Below are 21,322 nucleotides of genomic sequence, written 5' to 3'. Positions count from 1 at the left end.
GAGGGGGGGAGTTGATGCCTGTAAACATCATAACCTGCTTTTAATCACCCAAATCAACTCCTTTTCTACTTATGAAAAATCTAATTAACATATCTTGGTATATATCTTCAATAGTGAGGTAAATATGGATATACTTCATGACATTTTCTGGTAACATTTAGAGTGTCTTTCCTTATTTAGTGGTGGGCTCATGGATATTTGCACAAAGAAAATGAAGGTAAAAGTCTGCCCCTAATAAGACCTGAAACTGAGCGTGACAGTAGGTCCAATAGCAACTTCTCCTGATTCCTTTCATCGGTTTGTTTCACTCTATAAAATAATATAATCTGAAGACTTAAGACACATAAATAAAAAACAAATATTCCAAAGATTTGACATACGCACAGTGGAGCTCAGCCAGTTGTGAATGCTTCAGAATTTTCTCTATTAATGCATAAAAATGAGTTAATTCAATATATATAGAACTCAGTTAGAAAGTGAGACAAAAAATAGTATTAAAAGACTATTTGTGTAGGACAGCAACTTTTGAGACCTTTAGTTCTCTATATGTTACCCAGGGGTTCTCGTGCCTATCGCCCTGCCGTGTGTGGTCTTTGTTGGTTGATCACTCCATTCGTACACAGGCTGCCTGACAGTCGACTGATAGAGTCCAAACTCTTTCGAAATTCTTTTGTAACCTTTTCCAGCCTGACCAGCATCAACAACTCTCCTTCTTCTGAGCTTTTCAGAAATCTCCTTTGTTCCAGCCACGGCACACTTCAACAAGTGTGTCATGACAACAGCATGTGTTGTCAAGGTCAGACTTTGATAGTCTTCTTTGTAAGAAACTCCCAGAATCGCGCCTGATGTTTAATCATTTTCTACAAGAACTAAATAATAAAGTGGATTGTTTTTTGTCTCATTTGGATTTCCATTGGTAAATTTAAAGATTTGCTTGATGATCATATGACATCGTAGGTCATATTCATGTAGAAATAGAAACAGTTCACAAATCTTCATGCACACTGTAAGCGCAGCCTCGCAGAGGCGTGAGCATGGCTGCAAACTCAAACTCTTGGTTTGTTTTCTTTTCTTTTCTTCTGTGAACTATTACAATACCAATAATCTCTAGTTCTGGATAAAATAAGAACAAAATTTAACCAAATTGGACCCGATTTCCCTGGAGAGAAGCAGTTACATTTTGGCTGTTTGACCTTCGTTACTTAAACACTGCACATTATATGTTTTTCTCACTGCACTGCGTAGGAGTGTTTTCACTTTATTTATGAGACTCTGTGCATCATTCCCCATGACATCTGTCTCCATGACTTAATGATGTACGGGGCATTTCTTTTTGACTTTCTAAAGAAAGCCAAACTAATAGCACATGTTGCTAGGCACTTTTATACCACCATTAATTTGTACACTTACCTAAAGACCCTACAGATGTCGTTAGGTTTGAAGTTTTGCTAAATAAGTCCAGGGTCTCTTTAAAACTTGCAGTATAACTCAAATATAGCACTTTGGAATGCGAGTGTTTCAAGGATTATTTATCTTCAGAGGCAATTGGGTTTTAAGAAGACCGTGACCTTTATGATCTTTGATCTGTGCTTCCTTTACTTCTCACAAACAACAAATTCACATTTTCACATTACCAACCAACAATGTCTGGGCTGGAGGCAAATTCAGACACTACAAAATGCTGGAATAATAACCCTGCTTTGTCTTAAGCTTTCCTGTGTTTTTGAAGTCTGAGCTTATTTTTTTGAAAGCCAGAAATCACATCACCGAATCGCTGCTGAGTGATTCGTCTTGCTCAACGATATTTTAATTATGGTTGTTTTGTCTTGCAGGGCAGCAAAAATCGGACTTCTTTCCCTTTTATTAAAAACAACATTGTTTACACATAATTAGATGAACTAATACAAAAATGTGATCCTTCGCTGATACAAAGTGTCAACGCACATTCATCACTGTCATCATCATGTTTAGTTTACTCAAATGTTACAAAGGTCTTTAAAATTGAAAACAGGAGTTCAATTAGGAAAAGAAAAGAGCCGAAGACAAACAAAAACGTCCTGGAGTTGAGAGGACCGGGATGCAGGATGGAGGAAAACTCCCTATGGACTGACATGAGACAATATAATGAGTTGCCAGGGTTTGAAACAGTTTTCCCAATCGGTAACACGCTCATCCAGACAGACAGGGGTCTTACTAATGCATTCTGCTGTAGACCCTTTTCCCAGCTTGCCTCCCTCCTTCCTCTTTCCCTCTCCCGGCCTCATCTCCGTCTCTGTCTCTGTTCCAGCCTATCAGACATGACAGTACCAGCTGGCTGCTGGCAAACTCACAGCCAGAGGATATAAGCTGTGCGTGTTTGTGAGTGTGTGTGTGTGTGTGTGTGTGTGTGTGTGGCCGGGTGGGGGTGGATGAGGGTGTCGACATATCTCTCTTTTCAATCTGTGTGCCCTATTCCCAACCGTCTTAGGTGTGCAGGTGGTTGTATGTGAGGCACACTCTAAATGAGATTGTGTTCGTTCTGTGCGACACGTCAAAACGCGGACATGTTGATTTAATGTCATGTAGTCAGAGCCAGAGAGATCTGAGTCATAGGTGCGGCGGTTACTTGGGGTGGAGTTAGGAGCAATATTTAATTCCTATAAAGATAGCTGTCAACACTTGCTTGAAGCAGCTGTGTACTCTCGTGGGTGCTTGGCATTTGCTTTTCTGTCTGACTCACTGAGCACATTAAAAGCCACTTATTTGCCTTTCTTGTTGCGCCTGTGGAGATGTGTACCCCTGCTTTTGTCACTTCTGTGCATTTCATTGAAGTTTGGGTAATTTATAGATACATCTAATGAAAAAAAAAGGTGAGAGACCACCTATTTCCTCAACACACACACTCACACACAAAGCAAATCAAACACCAAGCCCCCGTCTTTCTTGGCAGCTCTGTACACTTTCCCAGGACTGCAGGAAACATTTAAAGCTCATTGGAAACGTTCGAGATGAACAGCAGATGTGTCTGTGATTTTGGCACTGTTCAACATGTTCACCCCGACCCCGACCACCACTGCCCCTCATCACCTTTCCCCCGCTGCCCCCTCTCTCTTTCCCTCCATCGATTAAATACACATATTCCCGTCTTTTCCATCTGTCCATCTATACCTTCTGCTGCCTTGTAAAGTTTTGCCCTAGATTCAAAGTGGGGAAAAAAACATCCCAGTTAGGGGACATGCTCTTCTCCAAATCCCCAAACCCCATCTAAAAAGTGTATTTTTAGACCTAAACATCACTTTTAGCTGTTGTCTTCTGATTCAATTCTTGAGAAAACCTTGCTTTATATGTGTCCATAGACATGGCTTTATTTTTTTATAAAAAATCTTTTTTTAAATCCCCATGACTAAGAATACTACTGCTAACAAAAACTTATAAAGGTCAAGGTTCTGGTGAACCTTAAATAATCCTGATGGAAGAATGTGTGTTTCCCTAATATTTATGTCTAAGGTCTGGCATAGGATGACCAGCCAGGATAAAGTTGGGGTTGTTGTTACAGTGGTTGCAGTATAGCAGCTCTACCAGACATTAAGTAAGAGCTTTAATTTGAAAGGGACACAATGGAACCTGATAGAAACCAACAGGACCCCGAGGACCTGTCCAGACAGGGTCTAAACCAGCTCTTTACTGGTTGAAATGGACCAGAGCTGATGACAGACAGGCAGAGCAGAACTGATGAGAACAGGGGCTCACATGTTACACACTGTTTGTTCTGTAAAGACTCCAAAAACGGAGACACGGAGGGACGAGGAGAGATTTACATGGCACTGGAAAAGGAGGGAAAGCAGTGGAGATGGGAAAAGAGTTGGAGTTGGGGCAAAGGAATGAGAGGAGGTGTAAGGTGGAGAGGAAATGGGTTGACTGTGAGTAAGAGGAGGTGGGACATGTTGCAGAGACGTGGACATTTTCACATATTCATTAGTTTTTGTTTCGGGTTCATTTTCTAGTAGAGAGGCTCTGTCTGTTCTACATCCTGCCTTAAGTGTCACTTTTCAAATAGGAAATGAAAGGTGTGTGTAGCTACTCAAACGCACCACAAGGAAAAAGAAAACAAAGTTACAGTAACATTACAGAGTAAAAAGTAATCTAAAGAAGTTAAGCTACTGTAGTATGAAGGAAAACTTTTTATTCTGGAAAGAGCAAAGGGGAAGAGGAGGATAGCGTAAAATAAACGCTCCAACACATGTGAACCAGTGAAATGTGTCTTGAAGAGAAACAGAAAGAGGATGAGATCGAGAGCAGGGCATGGGGTGGGTGGATGTAGCGTTGCCCTAGGGCAGATGACCGTAATGGCTTTCGTTGCAAGGTTTTGATTCTGTTGCCAGGCTCTTGAGCCACAGGAGTTTAACCTCGACAACAGTCGAGAACGATGGCTAAGAGTAAAATAACGGATAACAAGTGAGGTGAAATCCAACTTTTACTGCCTAAGACAATGACACCAGAAACTGAATCAGGTCCAGAGGTGAGAGCAAGCAAGGCAGGGTGCAAGTGAGCCCCCTCAGGGTTGTGGTAAATTGTAGGATGTGGAGGTGCATTGTGGGTAAAGTGCATCCTTTTACAAATCCCCAGATGCACAATCTGCTGACTGAGGAGCTTCATGGGTTCCCAAGCAGTTCCTCTGGGACTCGTTTAACTGCGGCACGAGCCCAGCTTTTTCCTGAATCACCTGCACTGTACGACGTGTCACTGCTCATTAGCCGTGGTACTGACTGTGATGTGGTGCCGGGAGTCCCAGGAACTGCCGCTGACTGATTTGGTGAGGGTTACGACCTTTGAGGTTGCACACATCGGCTCCTCGCCACCATCCTCAGCCAGTCGCCATAGCTTCAGCATCATTAACAGACATATAGTGTACGTGTGCCCGTGTGTGTGTGTGTGTGTTTATGCCTGTGTGTCCGTGATGTGATTTCATTTTCGCCGTAGTTTAACATATTCTGGTTTCATGTTTCTCTTTTCTGTGTCGACGTCCAATAATTAAGTAATGCGTGTCTTATTTACAAGAAGGTCTGCGAGGGAAGCGTGCGCGTGTGCATGTGTGAGTTTGCAAAAGAGACAGAGAGCGAGAGTGGCAGAGAGCTCAGTGTGTGTTTGCGCTTTCTGCTGTGAATGTGTTCCAGATAGTGCTGCTGATGGCTATCTTTCAGAGAGAGCTCTATTGATTTGGCTGGGGTAAATAATTGGTTGGGTCTACAAGCTGTTATGTTCGGCCTGATTGCTGAGCATTGGTGGTCTCGAGCAGTTATCTTCCTCCATATCCCTCTCTGATCCTTCTCTAGCTTCCTTAGTCTATCTCTACATTTATTGATTGGGACCCTATATGACCATTCTCCATGCTTCAATTTGGCCAATAATCCCTGTCCCGAAGCCGTGTGTTACAAGTTATCAGCTCTCAGCTCCGTGTTGTGCTGTAGGGAGAGAGCCGGTACAGTTTAGGCAGGTGAAGAACAAAGAAATGGGGAGAATACAGAATGAGGACATTTGGAGGGGTCACACATAACACAGACATCCACCGTCTGTCCTACTTTTCCTTGACAGGTCTGCATGTCTGCATTACCGCAGCTACTGCAAAGGGAGGTGAGTGTTAGGTGGGCTGGAAATGGCTCGGTGGTCTCCTGTGCAATTTAACAAACTAGAACTAAAAACATTAAAAGACTATAACAGAGGCCATTTTGAACATAAATGTTAGGGAAGGAGCAGCAATGCAGGCAGCTTTTATACTAAATCATAACTAAAAGAGGATAAAAACAGACGCACCAATCCGCACACTGGCTCTGTGGTCTGGATCCAAACCGCTGGGAGCGCTGGGTGTCAGGTTTGGGAGGCCCTGGCCCACATGCAGCAGCCTTTCACAGGGTCACTGAGCTGAGGCGATGAGAAGACCATCAGCGACCCCGCTTGAATGGCTTTGGGAACTACAACCCCCACTGAGCCGGGAACAAGAGGGGTTCTCATCCAGGCAAAGCCACAAGGCTTTCTTTTAATGTATGGAGAAACGCCTCATTTACTGCAACCGGTGGGTTTTTGTTACCCTAAACCAGGAGCAACATTACATCTATTTAATCCCTGCCAAACACCCAGGGAACAGACATAATATAGCCCTACGGGGACTCAGTGATTTGTAATTATGTGTTTTTTTATGCGTAAATTCTATCTACACAAACCGGTTGGATACAGTTGTAAAGCGATCTAAGGGTTTTTTATTTTCTCCCGTGGCAAATACATACAGTAAATACACCATCTATTTAGCTGTCATAACTACAGTAAAAGTGGATTACATCTAAACCTTTTTTTTTTAATTTCTTGTACCGTAGCTACGCGTCACTCTGCTTATACGGTTATTTAGCGGGGATGATATGTATTTTAATTTCATCTGATCACTTTGAATCAGCCTTTTTCTCATACACACTTCCCACTGAAGCCTGGAAGCTTCAGGAAAACAAAAAACGCAAAGCAGAGCTTTCTGTCCGGGGGATGAAGTTGAGGGGAGACGGTGAACTTCCTCTGCGCGCTGCCACGTCTGCGTCCAGTCCCGGCGCCACTTCCTCTGGAGCGCGCACAGCTGAGGGGACAGCAGCGGAGCACGGGAAGAAACTTGAATAAACTCACGGTAAAATTGAACAAACATGCCTTTTCCTTCTTTGCTTTTTTTTTTGTTTGTTTGTTTTGTCTTGTGACATGCGAACAGAGTAGGCTGAGCCAGACAGCAGATGTTTCCAGTCACTCCTGTCACCGGCTCCCGCAAAATCAATGAGTCAGGGTGTGAGTAAGACAGGATAGGACAAATAAAAAAAAAAAAAGAAAAAGTGCGTATTGTATTTGCTTCTTTTCATCCTCTTGTTCAGTCCTCGACTAAAAGCTTCCTTTGAAACTCCATCAAAGTTAATTGTCACACTCTGCTTTTTGCGCAGCGGGTGAGATAATAACCATATTGGCAAGTGGGGAAGAATTTAGAAAATCTAGTTTACTGCTGTGGCACTGCTGGAGAAGGGGGGAGTGGGGGGGGGGTTATTTGCAGGAGGAGTTTTACAGCAAAGGAAACCCTGTATTATCTTATCTCAAATAGGAACGGTGCAATAACAACATGAGTAGCTGGTCCATTTAAAAAACAAAACAAAACAAGTCATTTCATAAAAGTGGCTGTAATGAATATAGTGCTTTAAGATAAAGATGAATGGTCGGGCTGTTTAAGATGGATGCTTTCTCTTACGCAAATAGTTTATCTTGTGCAAGCAAACCCGTTAACTGGCTCTCCTCCTGTGTCTTTCTGCAGATCCACCATGCTTCCCAGGCTTTCTGTGTGTCTGCACGTTTTTTTGCCAGTTCTCCTGGTGCAGGGCAGCAAAACCACTTCGCCCAAGAAGGTCCCTGCTGCCCCAGCCAGCCCTCCACCTCGCCCACCTCCTCCTCTAGGTGACCTGACCTGGGCTCTGGGTCTGCGTCTGTACAAGGCTGTCCGATCTGAGTCGACCCCGGTCAACACCCTGTTCTCCCCTCTCCTTGTGGCCTCCTCACTCGGAGCGATGGGTGGTGGTTCTGCTGGCACCACTGCCAGCCAGGTTGAAGACCTCCTCAAGACACCATCCTCCTCCTCCTCTTCCAAGGCCGGAGCCCAGGTTAGGGAGCTCCTGTCTGGGGCGTTGAAGAGCTTCACTCAAGCCAACGGGACCACCTTTCACCTGCACACATCCTCAGCTGTGTTTTCCAAGCAAGCGCCTTCAGTGAGCCAGACATTTGTGAAGGACAGCCAAGCCAAGTTCAAGCTGCAACACAAACCACTGGGCAAAGGAGACTCTAAGGCTGACCTGAAGCTGCTCCGTGGCTGGGTTAAAGCTGGGCTTGGTGGGCTGGAAGGAGCTCCTCTGGAGACAGAAATCCAGGCCAGGTCTGGAGCCCTAATACTGGCCAATGCCCTGCGCTTTAAAGGTGAGCAGAAACGGTGCACAGTAAACACAAGTCTTTAACGTTTGGTTGGCTTCTGTGAGGTTATGTTAATGATCGGTCAATGAGAAAACCTAAAAAGACTAGAGGAACACATCATGACTTGTCATAAACAGTTATATTAGTAAAAATGAAGAGCTGACTAAATATTCATTCAGGTGATGATTAGCGTAGCTGGTTGAATATTAGACACATAATGTAACAGAGTGAGTGCAGCTGAACTACAGTGGTGTAGACTATGTGGAGCCTCTGAATATTAATTTGAATGAACGTGACTCTCACATGCACCATTTTCACTGTTCAGACAGCACACAGAGCTTATACGCCAGTTTGCCCACCACACTGAGAGTGCCAGCATGCCCACCTGTGTGCTGTGTGCTGTGTATGTGTGTGTGTGTGTGTGTGTGTGTGTGTGTGTGTGTGTGTGTGTGTGTGTGTGTGTGTGTGTTTTGGTGTGCGTGCATGCGGCGGACTCCAGCTGGTGGACACAGCAGATAAAGGATGATTCTGGGGTCTATCACTGAGAGCTTATTCATCTTCCATTGGTGGGTGATGTGTCATCTTAAATAATTGAGTAACAAGTGTCCAGACTCTCTCCCTCGGTGTCGTGCCTAACATCTGTGCTCGGTGGGCTCCAAGTCTGCGGCAGCACAGCTTGGCTCAGATCAGTTCTTTGTGATGGGATGCAGGAGTGGAAACTAGTGAGTGTTTTGATACAGGTTCAGTCCGTTAGAAGCCCAATCTGTGATTTAGCAGGTACATCCAAAGGAGCACATCTATCTAATTCAAGGAGAAGTTGATAACTGTCAAAGGTGTAGATGAATTTCGCTTCTAGAAACGAACGGCAGTGTTTGCACAGCTGGATTTTAGTTTATCATGAGTCACAGAACTGACAAATAGCTTATTATTCAACCACAGTTCACATAAGGAATAAGGAATGTAATCTACTGTCCGCCTCCTTCTTGCCTGCTGACGTAGATCCTCGTTTTGTTTGCGGCCTCCATCAGCGATGATGATGTGTTAAATGGATGTTCCTATTGTGGCCTTTGTCTGTTTTTGTGCTTTTGTCATTGTTTATCGCTTGTCTAATCTACCTCTGTCTCCTCTGTTCCCCTGTCCCGTATGTCTCCCGTTCACATCCTTATCTGCGCCTATCTGCCTCCACTCCCTCTGCTTCGTCCTGCAGGCTTTTTATTAGGTGCAAAGAAGGCAAGGCTGCTGTGGTGAAAACAGGTTGCTAACAGATAGACAGCGCTCTGAAAATAACATTCCCTGACAGACTATACATTGATAAGCAATTTAATTAATTCTCTTTGTTTGATGTTTTGACTTCATTACGAAATGAGTTTTTTTCTGTGAACCAACCCTCATTGGCCGGTTCATTAATTTTGTGCAGGAAATATACAAATTAGATTACGCAGCAGATTGCAGCACACAAATTAGATTACAGAAAATTGGATTCCTTTAGTTTTGATTCATAATTTAAAAGTGGTCGATAGTTTTCTTTTTTTGCTCTTTCTAGCCACCAGTGATTTGTTGTAAGTTTTTTAAAATTTGATTTAAGGGACCCGAATCACTTCATATTGTCTGATAATGTAGTGGTTTCAGAGACGGTGCCGGAATTTCTTTTGGCACAGAGGAGGCCTCTGCATCCGTGCCCGTTTTGTTTGTTTCACTTTCATTCCCTTTAGTTAATTATTGAAGGCCAGAATTAAAAAGCTCTTTGCTGTCCCTCCTTCCCTGGGCTGAACACAGCATCCACAAAAAGGGAAGGTCAGGGCCAATTAGCAGTGGAGCATGTTTATAGTCAAGACATGGTAAAAGCAAAGAGAACGGAAAGAGGACTGCAGAGAAGGAACAGTGTATGAAGAGATTTCTGGGTGGGAAGGGGACAAAGAGACGCTGAGTAAAAGAGATGGGAGAAAAGTGAAGAGCGAAAACTGCGAAAAGTAAAGACAGAGAGGGTGGCCTGCTGAGAGAGCCAAAGAGATTGACAGACGTAGTGAAGGGATGTAAAGAGGTCTACCTTGGGAGTTCCAGTCCACACCAGTTAATTAATTCAGGCTTTCTTCCTAGTTTAGACAAACACTGGAGACGGAAGAAGAAAAATAACATTATTAGGACAAAAACAGAAGAGAGAAACTTATACAAGAGATAACGCAGCAATATAGAGAAGCAGGAGAGGAGGTGGTGGTCGGGGGGAACAACAACTCCCAACATATTTAACCTCAAATAATAGTTTCTGAAATAGCAGAAACGGCTTGTAATTAAACGTTGATGAGGGAGTAGAGGGAGCCGGTCCGTCTCATTGATTCTCCTCCGGTTTTTGTCTGAAGTTTACAGTATGAGTATGTTCTGTGAGTCTGTGAGTGATTGGATTTCTTAGCTGTGCCATTGTCCCATTGTTTATTGTCGATGTATATTAACGGACTCCGGTTTCAAGTGATCTCTCTGCCGCAGCGGGGGAAAAAAAAAAAAAAAAGATTCAGTGCAAACCCCTGAAGCGGGCCCGCTCGTCTAGACGAGAGCCCACAAAGCCACACACGGAGATCAACGAAGTCTGCGCTGCAGGCCGGTGAGGTCATTAATTTAATCCCTGCTCGATATGACTGTGTACTATTTGGACATACTGTGGAGAAATTGTTCATCATTATGACATCATTTAAACAACACGCCTGCCACTTCAGGTAGCTCTCAGCCAGTTGTTTTTGAATTCCAGCGCGATCACATTTCCCCCCTCTCTGATGTTACAGGAAGCGGAGCGAATGCCTGTGACTTGTGCGAGCACGCCTGGCAGGAAGATTCATATGTCGTTTTGCCGTGACTTTTGATTGGCTGGGCTCCAACTGGGCCTGTGTGCTTTTTTTTTGGGAATGCCTCTTTTCTAATATATTTGTCATCCCCAGGTCAAAACTGTAATTTATCCAGTACAAATTAGGTTTATTGGATTAATGGGAGAGAAAAAAACACAATACATCACCGTGTGCAGTGGGGACAGAGATAGTCTCTGTATGGGAACTGCTGAAAATAATAGAAACGGAGAGAGTGACCATCCTCATCCCATAGTGCTAATTAAAAAGTGTTAGCAGATGCTGACACGCTGAACTAACACGTTGAACGCGGTAAACCTTATACCTGCTTAGCATTAACGTGTTTTGACAAGTATTGTTATTGTGGAGCATGTGAGCGTGCTGATGTTAGCATTTAACTAAAAGCACCCGCTGTGTCTAAGTACAGCCTCACTCGTTTTTATCTCTCCAACAAGGCTCTCCTAAGAACCACCATGGAAATAAGCTTTTAGCTTTATTGTGTTTTTATCCTCGACAATTTAATTGTACGGCAGGACGGGGTAAATGTAGTCCTGTATTCAGTTTTATTGTTGTCAAATAAATGTATCTATCTATCTAATCTCGAGTTCTTTTTAAAGTCATTTCATCAAGGAAGAATGCCAAACATTCGCTGTCAAATGTGACAATTTGCTTCTTTACACTGTCTTTTATCATTGGAAATCGAGTTTTAGACGGTTGTTCAGACAATAGGAGCAATTTGAAGATGTCACCTTGGGTTCTGGCAGCTTGACATGGGGGATTTTTTTGCTATTTTCTGACACATTGATAATCAAAAATAAAAAAAAATGTCATGATAAAACCGAGAAGTTGGTCTCTGAACTTTCATTAGAGCAAATGAGCCATTAAATTTTATTTTTTTATTATTTTAGCCTGCTGGCACCTCAGCATTGTGGAGTGAATGATCTTTTCAAACGATTAATCAATAATGAAACCGCCATTAATCAGACCCTTGCCAGCCCCAGGTGTCATTCACAAAGCGTGACATAAGTTATAATCTGTCAGCCTCCTCGCTCCAGCCACTGTCCTTTGCTCTATTGAATGGACCGCTGGCTTTGGGAATGTGTTGTGAGGTTATTACAACAGTAATTCCACTTCTCTTATCCCCTCCTAAGTTGACAGCTGTCAGGGGGTTAGCGAGGCCAAGTGGGATGTGGTGAAGGCTGAATGGGATGCTGTGGCCTTAAGGACCTCATAAATGCCTCAGTGTTGTACTCAGACTCCATAGCTTTGAGGAGAGGGGCCGTTTTTTTAATGAGCAAGATACCAGTGATTCTTGGGGAGTGTCATCCAGTTTATGAGGCCTATCTGTATTTTATGAACCTATTGACTACCCTGTCACCTCTTTCAATCATTCAGTATTTCCTTACATCTTTTCTATAGTATGTCAAGTGCTCTGGATTCAAATGGCTCTGCCCTTTGTCTTTGTTTGGCTGTTTGTTTTTTTCAGGCTTGTGGAAGAAACAGTTCAGCGTGAAGAGCACAGATCGTCGTACCTTCTTGGGGAAGAAATACACCAAAGTGGAAATGATGCACAGGGCAGGTAAAAAAAAAAAAAAGAACAGAAAGGAAGGCAGTCTGTCGCTGCTGTACTCCTGCCAGCAAATAAGTGCAGTGAAAAGCAATCGAGCTCTAAAATGCCTTGAACATCTGTAAGCTCCAATCTGCTTCCCTCCTATTTATCACTGTGTACCTTATGATTAATTTAACACACTTTTCATATTTTATGTATTGTCATAAAACAACAACAAAGCAGAGTGGATTTCTGCTATGACAGCAGTAAAAGATGTTGCAGATATACACTGGATTCTGTTTAATCTTATATCACAATGCCGTTTCCTATTCATGAAAAAGATGATTTCACTAATCCTTAGTCATGCTGTCTAAGGCTGCTTTCACGTTATGTTTGAACGCAGCTGCTATGTAGGATTTTCTCCCTCTGTTTAAAACTCCTCTCCCTCAGGTTTGTACCGTTTCCACGAAGACATGGAAAACATGGTGCAGGTTCTGGAGGCGCCGCTGTCGGAAGGCAAGGCCAGTCTGGTGCTCCTGCTGCCCTTCCACGTCGAGAACCTGGACAGGCTGGAGAAGCTGCTGACCCTGGAGCTGCTGTCCAAGTGGTTGGAGAAGACCAGTGCTATGAGTGTGGCCCTCTCGCTGCCCAGGGCGAACATCAGCAGTACACTGAGCCTGCAGGTTAGTACAGCATTACACATGCAGCCACTTTTCGCAATGACCTGTTAGCCTGGTTCAATTTTAGTTCATATCTCTTTTTAGTTTATATGAGCCTCCTTTCCCACCTAATGTAACTCTCTCGAATTACTCTTATTTGTACTCAGATGAGCTATCCCAGCACTGGGGTTTGCAGTGCCTAGGGGAGATCTACAGGTGTCTCTGGGAGCGTAACGCTGGCTGATTCTTTTTAGTTCGCCTTTTGATGTTTGTTCCCTGTGCTCATCACAGAGGGCCGAGGTGATTTTCTTATGCAGTACCATAAATGTGCAGCCGAGAGGCGGTTGCACGGCTTTTTAATTCTGCACTGGAATTTGACAGAGAAGATCCACTGCGTGCAGCCACTATTGTACGTTCTTTGTTTAGTTTCTATCTTCCATTCATTTCCTGTATCCACACACGGCATCATTTTTCACTTTACCTGATACGGTTCTCATATCTGCGTGAAATGCTGTTGTCACACTCGTCTTTTCTTTGTTTTCTTCATCCTCCTCTTTGGTTTTTCCATGTCACGTCGTCTTTGTTCCGTGCTTCAGCATCGGCTACCTCCTGTTCCAGATTGCACTCTGCTTATCTTGGTTTTCTTTTTCTTTCTCTTCAGAAATATTTCATTCTCTATTCATGTCTTTCCTCTTCTTCCTCACTTGGCTGTTGCCTCCTCTCTGTGTACTTGCCGCTGTGCCTCCATGTTGTGCTGTGTTTCTCACTTGTCATTTCTTCCTCTTTCTTTTCCTTCCTCCATATATTATTCACCTGTGACCTTTCTTTCCTGACTACATATCTGTCTTCTTCTTCCTGTGCTTTTGTAGTGCTTTTAGTAACTGAAGCAGTGGCCTGGGTTGACCCTTCCAGCTCAGTGCAGACTCTGACTCAGTTGAGGTCAAATGTCACTCCTTCCCACTGTTCTCCTCTCTCTCTTGGAGGTTGATAGGCATCCAGCTGCACACACAGCATCAGGCTGTAACAGCATTCAGCTGCGACTCAGACCCTGGCTGCTAGAAGGCTAAGAGGGGCCTATGGACCTGTAGCTCCTCAGAGGAATTCTGATGTCTCCCACAGACCTCCTTTTTCAGTAGCACAAAAGTCATGCCACTGCCCAGCTGGTAGTTTAGATCTCTGCTTCTGTTACACTCAGAGCCAGCAAATAGCAGGCTTGAGTCAGGACAGGAGAAACTACACGGAGCACCAGGCAGACAGGCAGGCTGCAGCTCGGCGGCCGCTGCAGCTAATGTGCGTGCAGGGGGTTGTTAAGATTCATACAGGCCAAACTGAAAGCTGTGTCGAGCTGCTGACTGGGAGGTTAGAGAGTTGTCAGGCTGGTGGAAGAGCACATTTTAGAGCAGGCCACAGGGTCCATAGCAGGGGCAAGGGCACAGACAGGTTGCAAGGATCACACACTTTTGAGAATATCCCGCAGATGTAGGTCATGGTGGGAGGACAGGTTCAAGCTAATTGTACAGACATTAGTTTCTCTCATAGTTCTACACATTTTTCATTTTAAATAATGTAGTCACATAGAAAACAACTGAGTTTAATTGTATTCTGTAGTTAATGTGAATTAGCAATATCTGATGTGACCTTCAAAGGTGATGTTTGCTGTTTAAACTGACAAACATTAGAGAGCAGGTTCACCTGGCTGTCATATGGTAAAGTAGGCTGAGGAGGATAAAACACAGTAAAGTGGATTGCCGGGATGTGGCTCTGGTCATCTGTAGTCCATGAAATGTGATGGAACTCCAGATTCTCCATTTTTACCTCAGTTTTCATCTTTTCTCTGTGTGATTAAGTAAAACATTAAACCTCAGCACAGTATTTTTGGTTTTAGTCATAACATTTACAACTTGTATGAATTAATCTAGTTCTTGCTGAATTAGAGAGGAATTGGCACCTGCCCGTATTTAACTTCTCACATTTCTCACTGTATGTGTTCTGCAATCAGTTTGAACACACTATTGCACTGTGGCAGAATCAAGAAATGACACAGTAGTTGATAGTGCAATAGTTGTAGATGAGGAAGAAAATATAAAGATACAGAGGGCATGCCAGTAAAACCCATTTCCCTTGGGCAGGGTACACTGACTGGGACCTATAACCATGTCTACTTCAGATGTGCATTGTAACCTCATCATGGGCTGATGAAATCCACTTTGCCCTTTGTATAGTTTTACAAACATCTCTGTAGAGTCGTGCTGCCATGTTATTCTGCTAGCCATGCCCTGAAGAACAAGCTTTTGACATTAACATTGCCACGACACCCTGGGGAGGAGGCTGCTATCTAGAACTTAAGCTTGATGTGACTTCTTCTGACACGACTATGACTTTGTCTGAGAAAGAGTGGAAAACCTACTGTTGATCGAATCCTCTTTTGTCTCTACGACAGAATTTGCCAGACAGAAGACAGAAAAAAAAAAACATTTACTATTGTAAATAACTAAAATGTGCCTTACAGCGCTCTCATTATGCAGCCTAATTATGGTTAAGCACTTGAATGTTCTGGAGTCTGTCAGAGTTTCTCTGACTCGTCATGAGTTGTCTCCCTCTCTTTGCATTTGAAGAATCATTATGGAAGGGCTAAAGCTCTGAACAAAGCTTCATCCCACTCCAATCTCATGTTGTCTGTCTGTCCAAACCCACTGGCCAGCGACAGCGTGCCATGTCTCCTCTTACGATCATTTTTCCAATTGGGTCGGGCAGATAATTGCTCATCATCGTGCATTAAGACTGTTTACCACACTATCTGTCAGAGCTCAGGACGACCATGGACTCCTGTTAGGGAAGCATCTGAACAAACACAAGATCATAGTAGTGTGTGGGTATGTCAGTCGTTCCGTTCGTGTTCGTTGTGTGACTCATTTTGCACAGATTCTCCACATCCAAATGCACCCTCACCTCTGTCCTTTCTGCCGTATCCTTCCTGGGGATCTAATTCCTTTTTGTAGCTCTCACATTTGCCACCACTCTATAGCCACACCTTGGCTCTGCTGACCTGAATAGGAGTGACATTCAAGAGGCCTGTGAGCAGAAGAGGTGGAGGAGGACGAGAAGGGTCAATGATTGCTTGGGGACAAGGTAGAAAGCATCACGGAAACCTATCAATAGCTGCAGATCTCTGCCTTTTTTCTTTCCGTCTGTCTCCCTATTTGTGGTGAAGGGCAGACTGTGTCGGACCCTGTAGCCGGAGATGGAGAACCCTCTTAACAAGCCTGGCCCAGAGGTCACTGACTAAACCAGCCTCATTGCTCTCTCCCTCTGTCTCTGATCTACTGCTGACCAGGCCACACACACATACACACTAATGGCTGTGATTGAGCTCCATTCTGGCTGTATCTCCAGTCAGTGACTAAGACATATGAGTGTGCACTGGAGAGCTTACTCAATCATGGCTAATGAGGTCAAAAGGCCATCAAATATTTACAAGAGCACACTTCGCAGTATACAGTGTTGAGGGGCAGCTGTTTTACCACAGTTACCTTAGGTCTGCATCATATGAATTAATCAGATGTGTTTCATGGCCATCATTAAAAGCTAAGGTTTCTTTTTTCTTTTCCATTTGTGGTGAAATGGCCTTGTGGGATATAACGCAGTTCATGTGTATGTGAGTGAAAGAGGTGCAGAAAGTGTATTGACCACGCAACAGAAAAAAGCCCATGTAAATAAGATACCAATAGGAGGACTGCTGATGAGATTCAATAAAGAGATTGAGAGGCTTTGAAGCCTCAAGAGAGCTGGTGGCGAGAGAGAAATTGAGTTGTTGTTGTTTTGTTTTTTTGAAACCCTGAATCAAATGTGTCCGTGAAATGGAGCTGTGATGATGCCAGTGCCACGTAGTGCATACTCGAAACCACACACACACGATGGTAATGGCCGTATTGAACTGGGCTGAACACGTCTGCAGCCTGTAGTGGCGTCAGCTTACAGGAATAACAAATAGAGATGAAATCTTACGGTACGTGGCGTTTAAATGTATCCTGTGGACTTCTTCACTGTTCACTATGACTCACCAAAATACTAACAAATGCATGAAGAAGATGCCCTTCCTCATAAAACACTATTTTCAGTGTTCTAGTATAAATAAAACAGTATTTGACAATTTTAAAAAGTGTTTTTGTTTAAATCAGTATTTGCTTGTTAATAGTTTTTTTTCTTTATCTGTTTATCTGTGTCTCTTGGTGCACCACTGCCACCAATTATCAAACTGTAGAACAGCATTAGAGCACTGGCACTGACCCTAAATCTCCAGTTTTTAACCTTTTTAGGACTTTATTTAATTGGTTAATTGAGGAATGAGGATATGTTGACAATCACAGCTTTGCTGAAGTTCATTTTCGTTCCGACCTCCAGCTCACTGTGGCTGGTCGGGGCTATTGGGACTTAAGAGTCCTTCAGTTTCCATCCACCATCTGAAATGTAGTGTTTCTTTTCAGTTTTCTTCTGTGGAGTTTGCTTTTGGTATAATTTCAGCTCTTGTGGGATAGAAGAGAAAAGAACATATTTGATTGTACCATACCCTTGAGAAAATTGGTCTTGGCTCCACAGCAGTTCCTAAAACAATACATGCAAGACAAAGTTACAATACATGAAATGTCAAGAATGGACAATAAAAATGATAGTTTTCTGTAACAAAGTATTATCCTATTATCACAGGGTTTGGGGGTGAATGTCCGCTTGTTTTGCTCTTTACTCAGTTGTTCAGCATGTGCTCCTTCTTGACTGTCAGACCATCTCTGCATAAGCGATGTGTGTGTAGTCTTTCCTAGGCTTTAATAAGGGCAGTTTAAATTGCATAGTTTGCAAGCAGCAGGTGAACGAGTAAAGAGAACTGCTTAACAACGTTCCCTCTGCTTAATCTCTGATTTTCTTCATTTACCTTCGTTTCTCATTGTCTTTTAACATCAGCTGCAGTGAGTCCTCACAGATAGAGCTGTGACATGCCCTGCCTGCCACACCTATCCCCTTAAAACCCCCACAGGTACATCCAACAAGCTACTTAGTGGGCTCAACCGTTAAGGCTGAAATAATGTGATGTGGAGTGCTGCTCGCCTGAGGGTTGATGCCATGCTACCTCAGGCCTGGTTAGACTGCATCGCTGTAGGCCAAGTAAGCCCTGCATACACACACACACACACACACACACACAAAAAAAAGGAAACCACCAGCTGACAATGCCTGTGGCTCTCACTCGCAGACAAATAGCTCGTTGATGTGGTGCAGGAGGCATCAGCAGTCCACGCAGTGCTGTTCCATCTAAGATTCATGTAGTGCTTCAGTGAGAAAGGGCAGCCAAAGAGCACCTCCCAAAGGTTTCTCTCCCTATATAATGCAGCACCACATCTCTGCAGTGCACTGGGACTCCATGGTCTCCTCTGACACTGCTGGCCTCTTTCCCAACATGCTGCCATGGGGTGCCTTAATTTTTAAAGACTTTATAGCTTCAGAAAAATTAACCATGTGTTTATCCTTGACAAGCACAATAAGAGAGTCAGAAAGGAAGGCTAGGTCACGTTGGGGTTGTTTGGAACTATTTATATCTTTAAGGTGGAGCAACACTGTAGGCCAAGGGAACTGGGTCACCACAGAATACTTGTGATCCGAATGCAGAATGATGGAGGTGAGTGGCACAGACAGAGACAGAAACAGCTGCTTTTCCTCACACTGGCATTTGTCTGCAGCAGTTTGAGGACTCCTGCAGCCTAAGTCTGTCTGTTTCCTTGTTAGATAAGGAGCGAAAAATGAATGAAATGATCGCCGATAGAGATCTAGGAGTTGAGAGTGCGATGTACACTGAGGCGAGCTGGCCTGTCAAAGGAAGAGAAGGATGAGGCGGGAAGGAAGTTAGGAGCTGAGAGAGAGAGAGAGAGACAGAGTGGAATAAAATAGAGGTACACAGGGCAGATGAGAGATGGGGATGCCAGGCGAGGTAGAGCAGCAGAGGAAGCTAATGATATAGTGGCAGCGGGTGGAAGAAGAGAGGAAGAGTGGAGGAATAATAGATGAGGACAATAGAAGTGCATTAGAGCAGGGGGTCATGTGTGTGACTGTGAGGAGGGAGAGTGTTGCCTGAAACGCCAGCATGGAGGTGACATGTGCCTTAAGCTAGATTCCTTCGACTTGATTTCATGTTTAGGCATGTGCTGACATGAACTTCCTCTTCCGTGCACATCTCAGCTTTCAAGCAGAAAACCAGATATTCTACATGGATTATTACAATTGTCCATTAGCAGGTGGCTTTGCTATTAAAATGTGGCTCTGAAAAGAGAGCCAAAGTCAGCGAGGCGGCACCCACAGAGCATTTACATTTACCCAGACAACCCATCCAAATGATCTAGTGTTTTTGTCTGCCTGTGAGATGTTTCCAATACAAAGTTTAATCAGCTAAAGTTTAAACAATGCTACAGTAAACAATGTTGCCTCCCACTCATCTTTCTGTGCAACTTTTCTTTTAGCTGTGGCCTTCCACACATCCGCACACTCACACCCACACATGCTCTCATCTGGCCCCAGGAGAAGCCTGTCACTGTGAGTGGCCCTCTGCCATGAGAGGATAAACTACCTGTCATGACGACGACTTTCTGTGGAATTCATATCAGAGGCAAAACAAAGGAGGTGCTGAGGTCACGGGGCATCACTCTTAAATTATTCATCCTCTGCTTCCTCCTTCCGTCTCCTCTCTGCCTGTCGCCCACTTTGTTCTGCCAGCTCACAACAAGGGCAACTGTCAGCCTCCCTTCCCATCTCAAATTTTTGGGACGGAAAGTAAATAAACATGGCGACAAACTCCCCCAGAAAAGTTAATGATTGACTGTTTAGGAGTGTGTGTTTACGTTAATCATGTGGAGCTTTGGGAAGGGCAGCGCATGTCTCCCACTTCTGAATGTCACAGCATCATGAAAATTTTAAACTGTTCCATTCCCTCCCACTTGTTTGGTGTCTCTGTGTGCATAATTGATCAGTGTCCTAGCAGCTGATTGTTCACATGCAATTTCCTTCAAGACACTCCATAAATGCCATGACTCTCGTTTTTCGATTCCAGAAGCCGCTGTCCGCTCTGGGCCTGACCGATGCCTGGGACCAGAAGGTGGCTGATTTTTCTGGCGTGTCGGAGAAGAGTAAAGGGAAGCTTCATCTGGGCGGTGTCCTCCACTGGGCTTCCATGGAGCTGGACGCTCAAGCCGGGAAAGAAGATGTGGAGGAGGAGATGCTGGATAAGCCCAAGTTGTTTTACGCAGATCACCCCTTTATTATCTTCGTTAGAGACAATGCTACGGGAGCCCTGCTGCTGATGGGTGCTCTGGACCATGCAGAGGGAGAGCCCCTCCACGATGAACTCTAGCACCCTCCGACATCCATATTGTTTTTTTTTTTTTGTCTGTTTCGTACACACTTCCCTCTCAAAGACTACACACTGGTTTCTCAGTCGAAACATTGTCATTCAATGTGGCACACTATCACATCAGACTATGGCTGGCTGTCATACATTGACACCGCATAGTCTCACGCTGACTGACACTCACGCTGCCATACCCGACACTTACACACGTCTCACACACAGACACACACACACACACACAGACACACACAGACATAGCAACACCTACATGGCATACATAAATCAAAATAATGTACAAGACAATATTAAAGTTGACGTCTACAGCAGAAACACTAACTTTGAGCGACTCCTTGCTTTTTCCCTCTCCTACGCATGTGCATCCAGACACACACACACATTCAAGGCCTTAGTGATCAAGTCACAAAAGAAGATGACAAGAGTGCAGTGACAAACACTAGCATGCTTGACAGGCAGAAGCGGCTACACTGACCCAACATTTACAACAGAATCAACAGAGAACTTTAACCACCAGATGCTCGCGGTGTCACTTGAATCCTGCCTGTCAGGCAAATAGGACAGGTGACCGACAGATGAAGAGTGGCCGCGCGGCCTCTCCCAGAGCTGACGGGGACCTATTGCGTGGTCCCCTGGGATACATCTGAGGAAGACTGATTGATGAGCCAACTGCTCATTGATGAGCCAGCTTAATGCTAATGGCCATAATGAGTCACAACGCTTGTCAGCAACACGGACAGGACGGGGGAACCTTTTAATCTCTTAATACCATCAGGGATCAATTACACCGGTATGCTGTTGGAAACAAACATGACTGACGTTGCTTGACATAAACCGATTTAGGATCATTACAGCAATTCACAGAGGTGATTGTCATTTGTGTATTTGTTTCTCTTATTTAGCGTAACTGAGTTAAGTGGAATGCATT

At 44.1% G+C, this 21,322-nt stretch overlaps 1 protein-coding gene across 1 annotated transcript; it reads left to right on the top strand.

Annotated features, from left to right (window-relative positions):
* The first annotated feature begins 6,552 nt into the window (after nt 1–6,552).
* Nucleotides 6,553–20,715, top strand: serpinh2 (serine (or cysteine) peptidase inhibitor, clade H, member 2). The gene is made up of 5 exons (XM_026353457.1): nt 6,553–6,643; nt 7,307–7,959; nt 12,271–12,363; nt 12,784–13,016; nt 20,083–20,715. Exons 2-5 carry the CDS (start codon nt 7,314–7,316, stop codon nt 20,380–20,382), a joined length of 1,272 nt encoding a protein of 423 aa, XP_026209242.1. The 5' UTR covers nt 6,553–6,643; nt 7,307–7,313; the 3' UTR covers nt 20,383–20,715.
* The last annotated feature ends 607 nt before the right edge of the window (nt 20,716–21,322 follow it).

Source organism: Anabas testudineus, chromosome 18 (assembly GCF_900324465.2).
Source record: "Anabas testudineus chromosome 18, fAnaTes1.2, whole genome shotgun sequence".
NCBI classification, from domain to species: Eukaryota; Metazoa; Chordata; class Actinopteri; order Anabantiformes; family Anabantidae; genus Anabas; species Anabas testudineus.
Note: the sequence above shows the minus strand (reverse complement) of the source record. Positions and strands in the feature narration are given on the sequence as shown.

What these genes read in the sequence shown, in the direction of transcription:
- serpinh2 (XM_026353457.1), top strand. Translation starts at nt 7,314, where the DNA reads ATGCTTCCCAGGCTTTCTGTGTGTCTGCACGTTTTTTTGCCAGTTCTC. An exon ending in GGAAATGATGCACAGGGCAG is followed by an intron (nt 12,364 to 12,783) that starts GTAAAAAAAAAA and finishes CCTCTCCCTCAG; the next exon opens with GTTTGTACCGTTTCCACGAA. An exon ending in GCAGTACACTGAGCCTGCAG is followed by an intron (nt 13,017 to 20,082) that starts GTTAGTACAGCA and finishes TTTCGATTCCAG; the next exon opens with AAGCCGCTGTCCGCTCTGGG.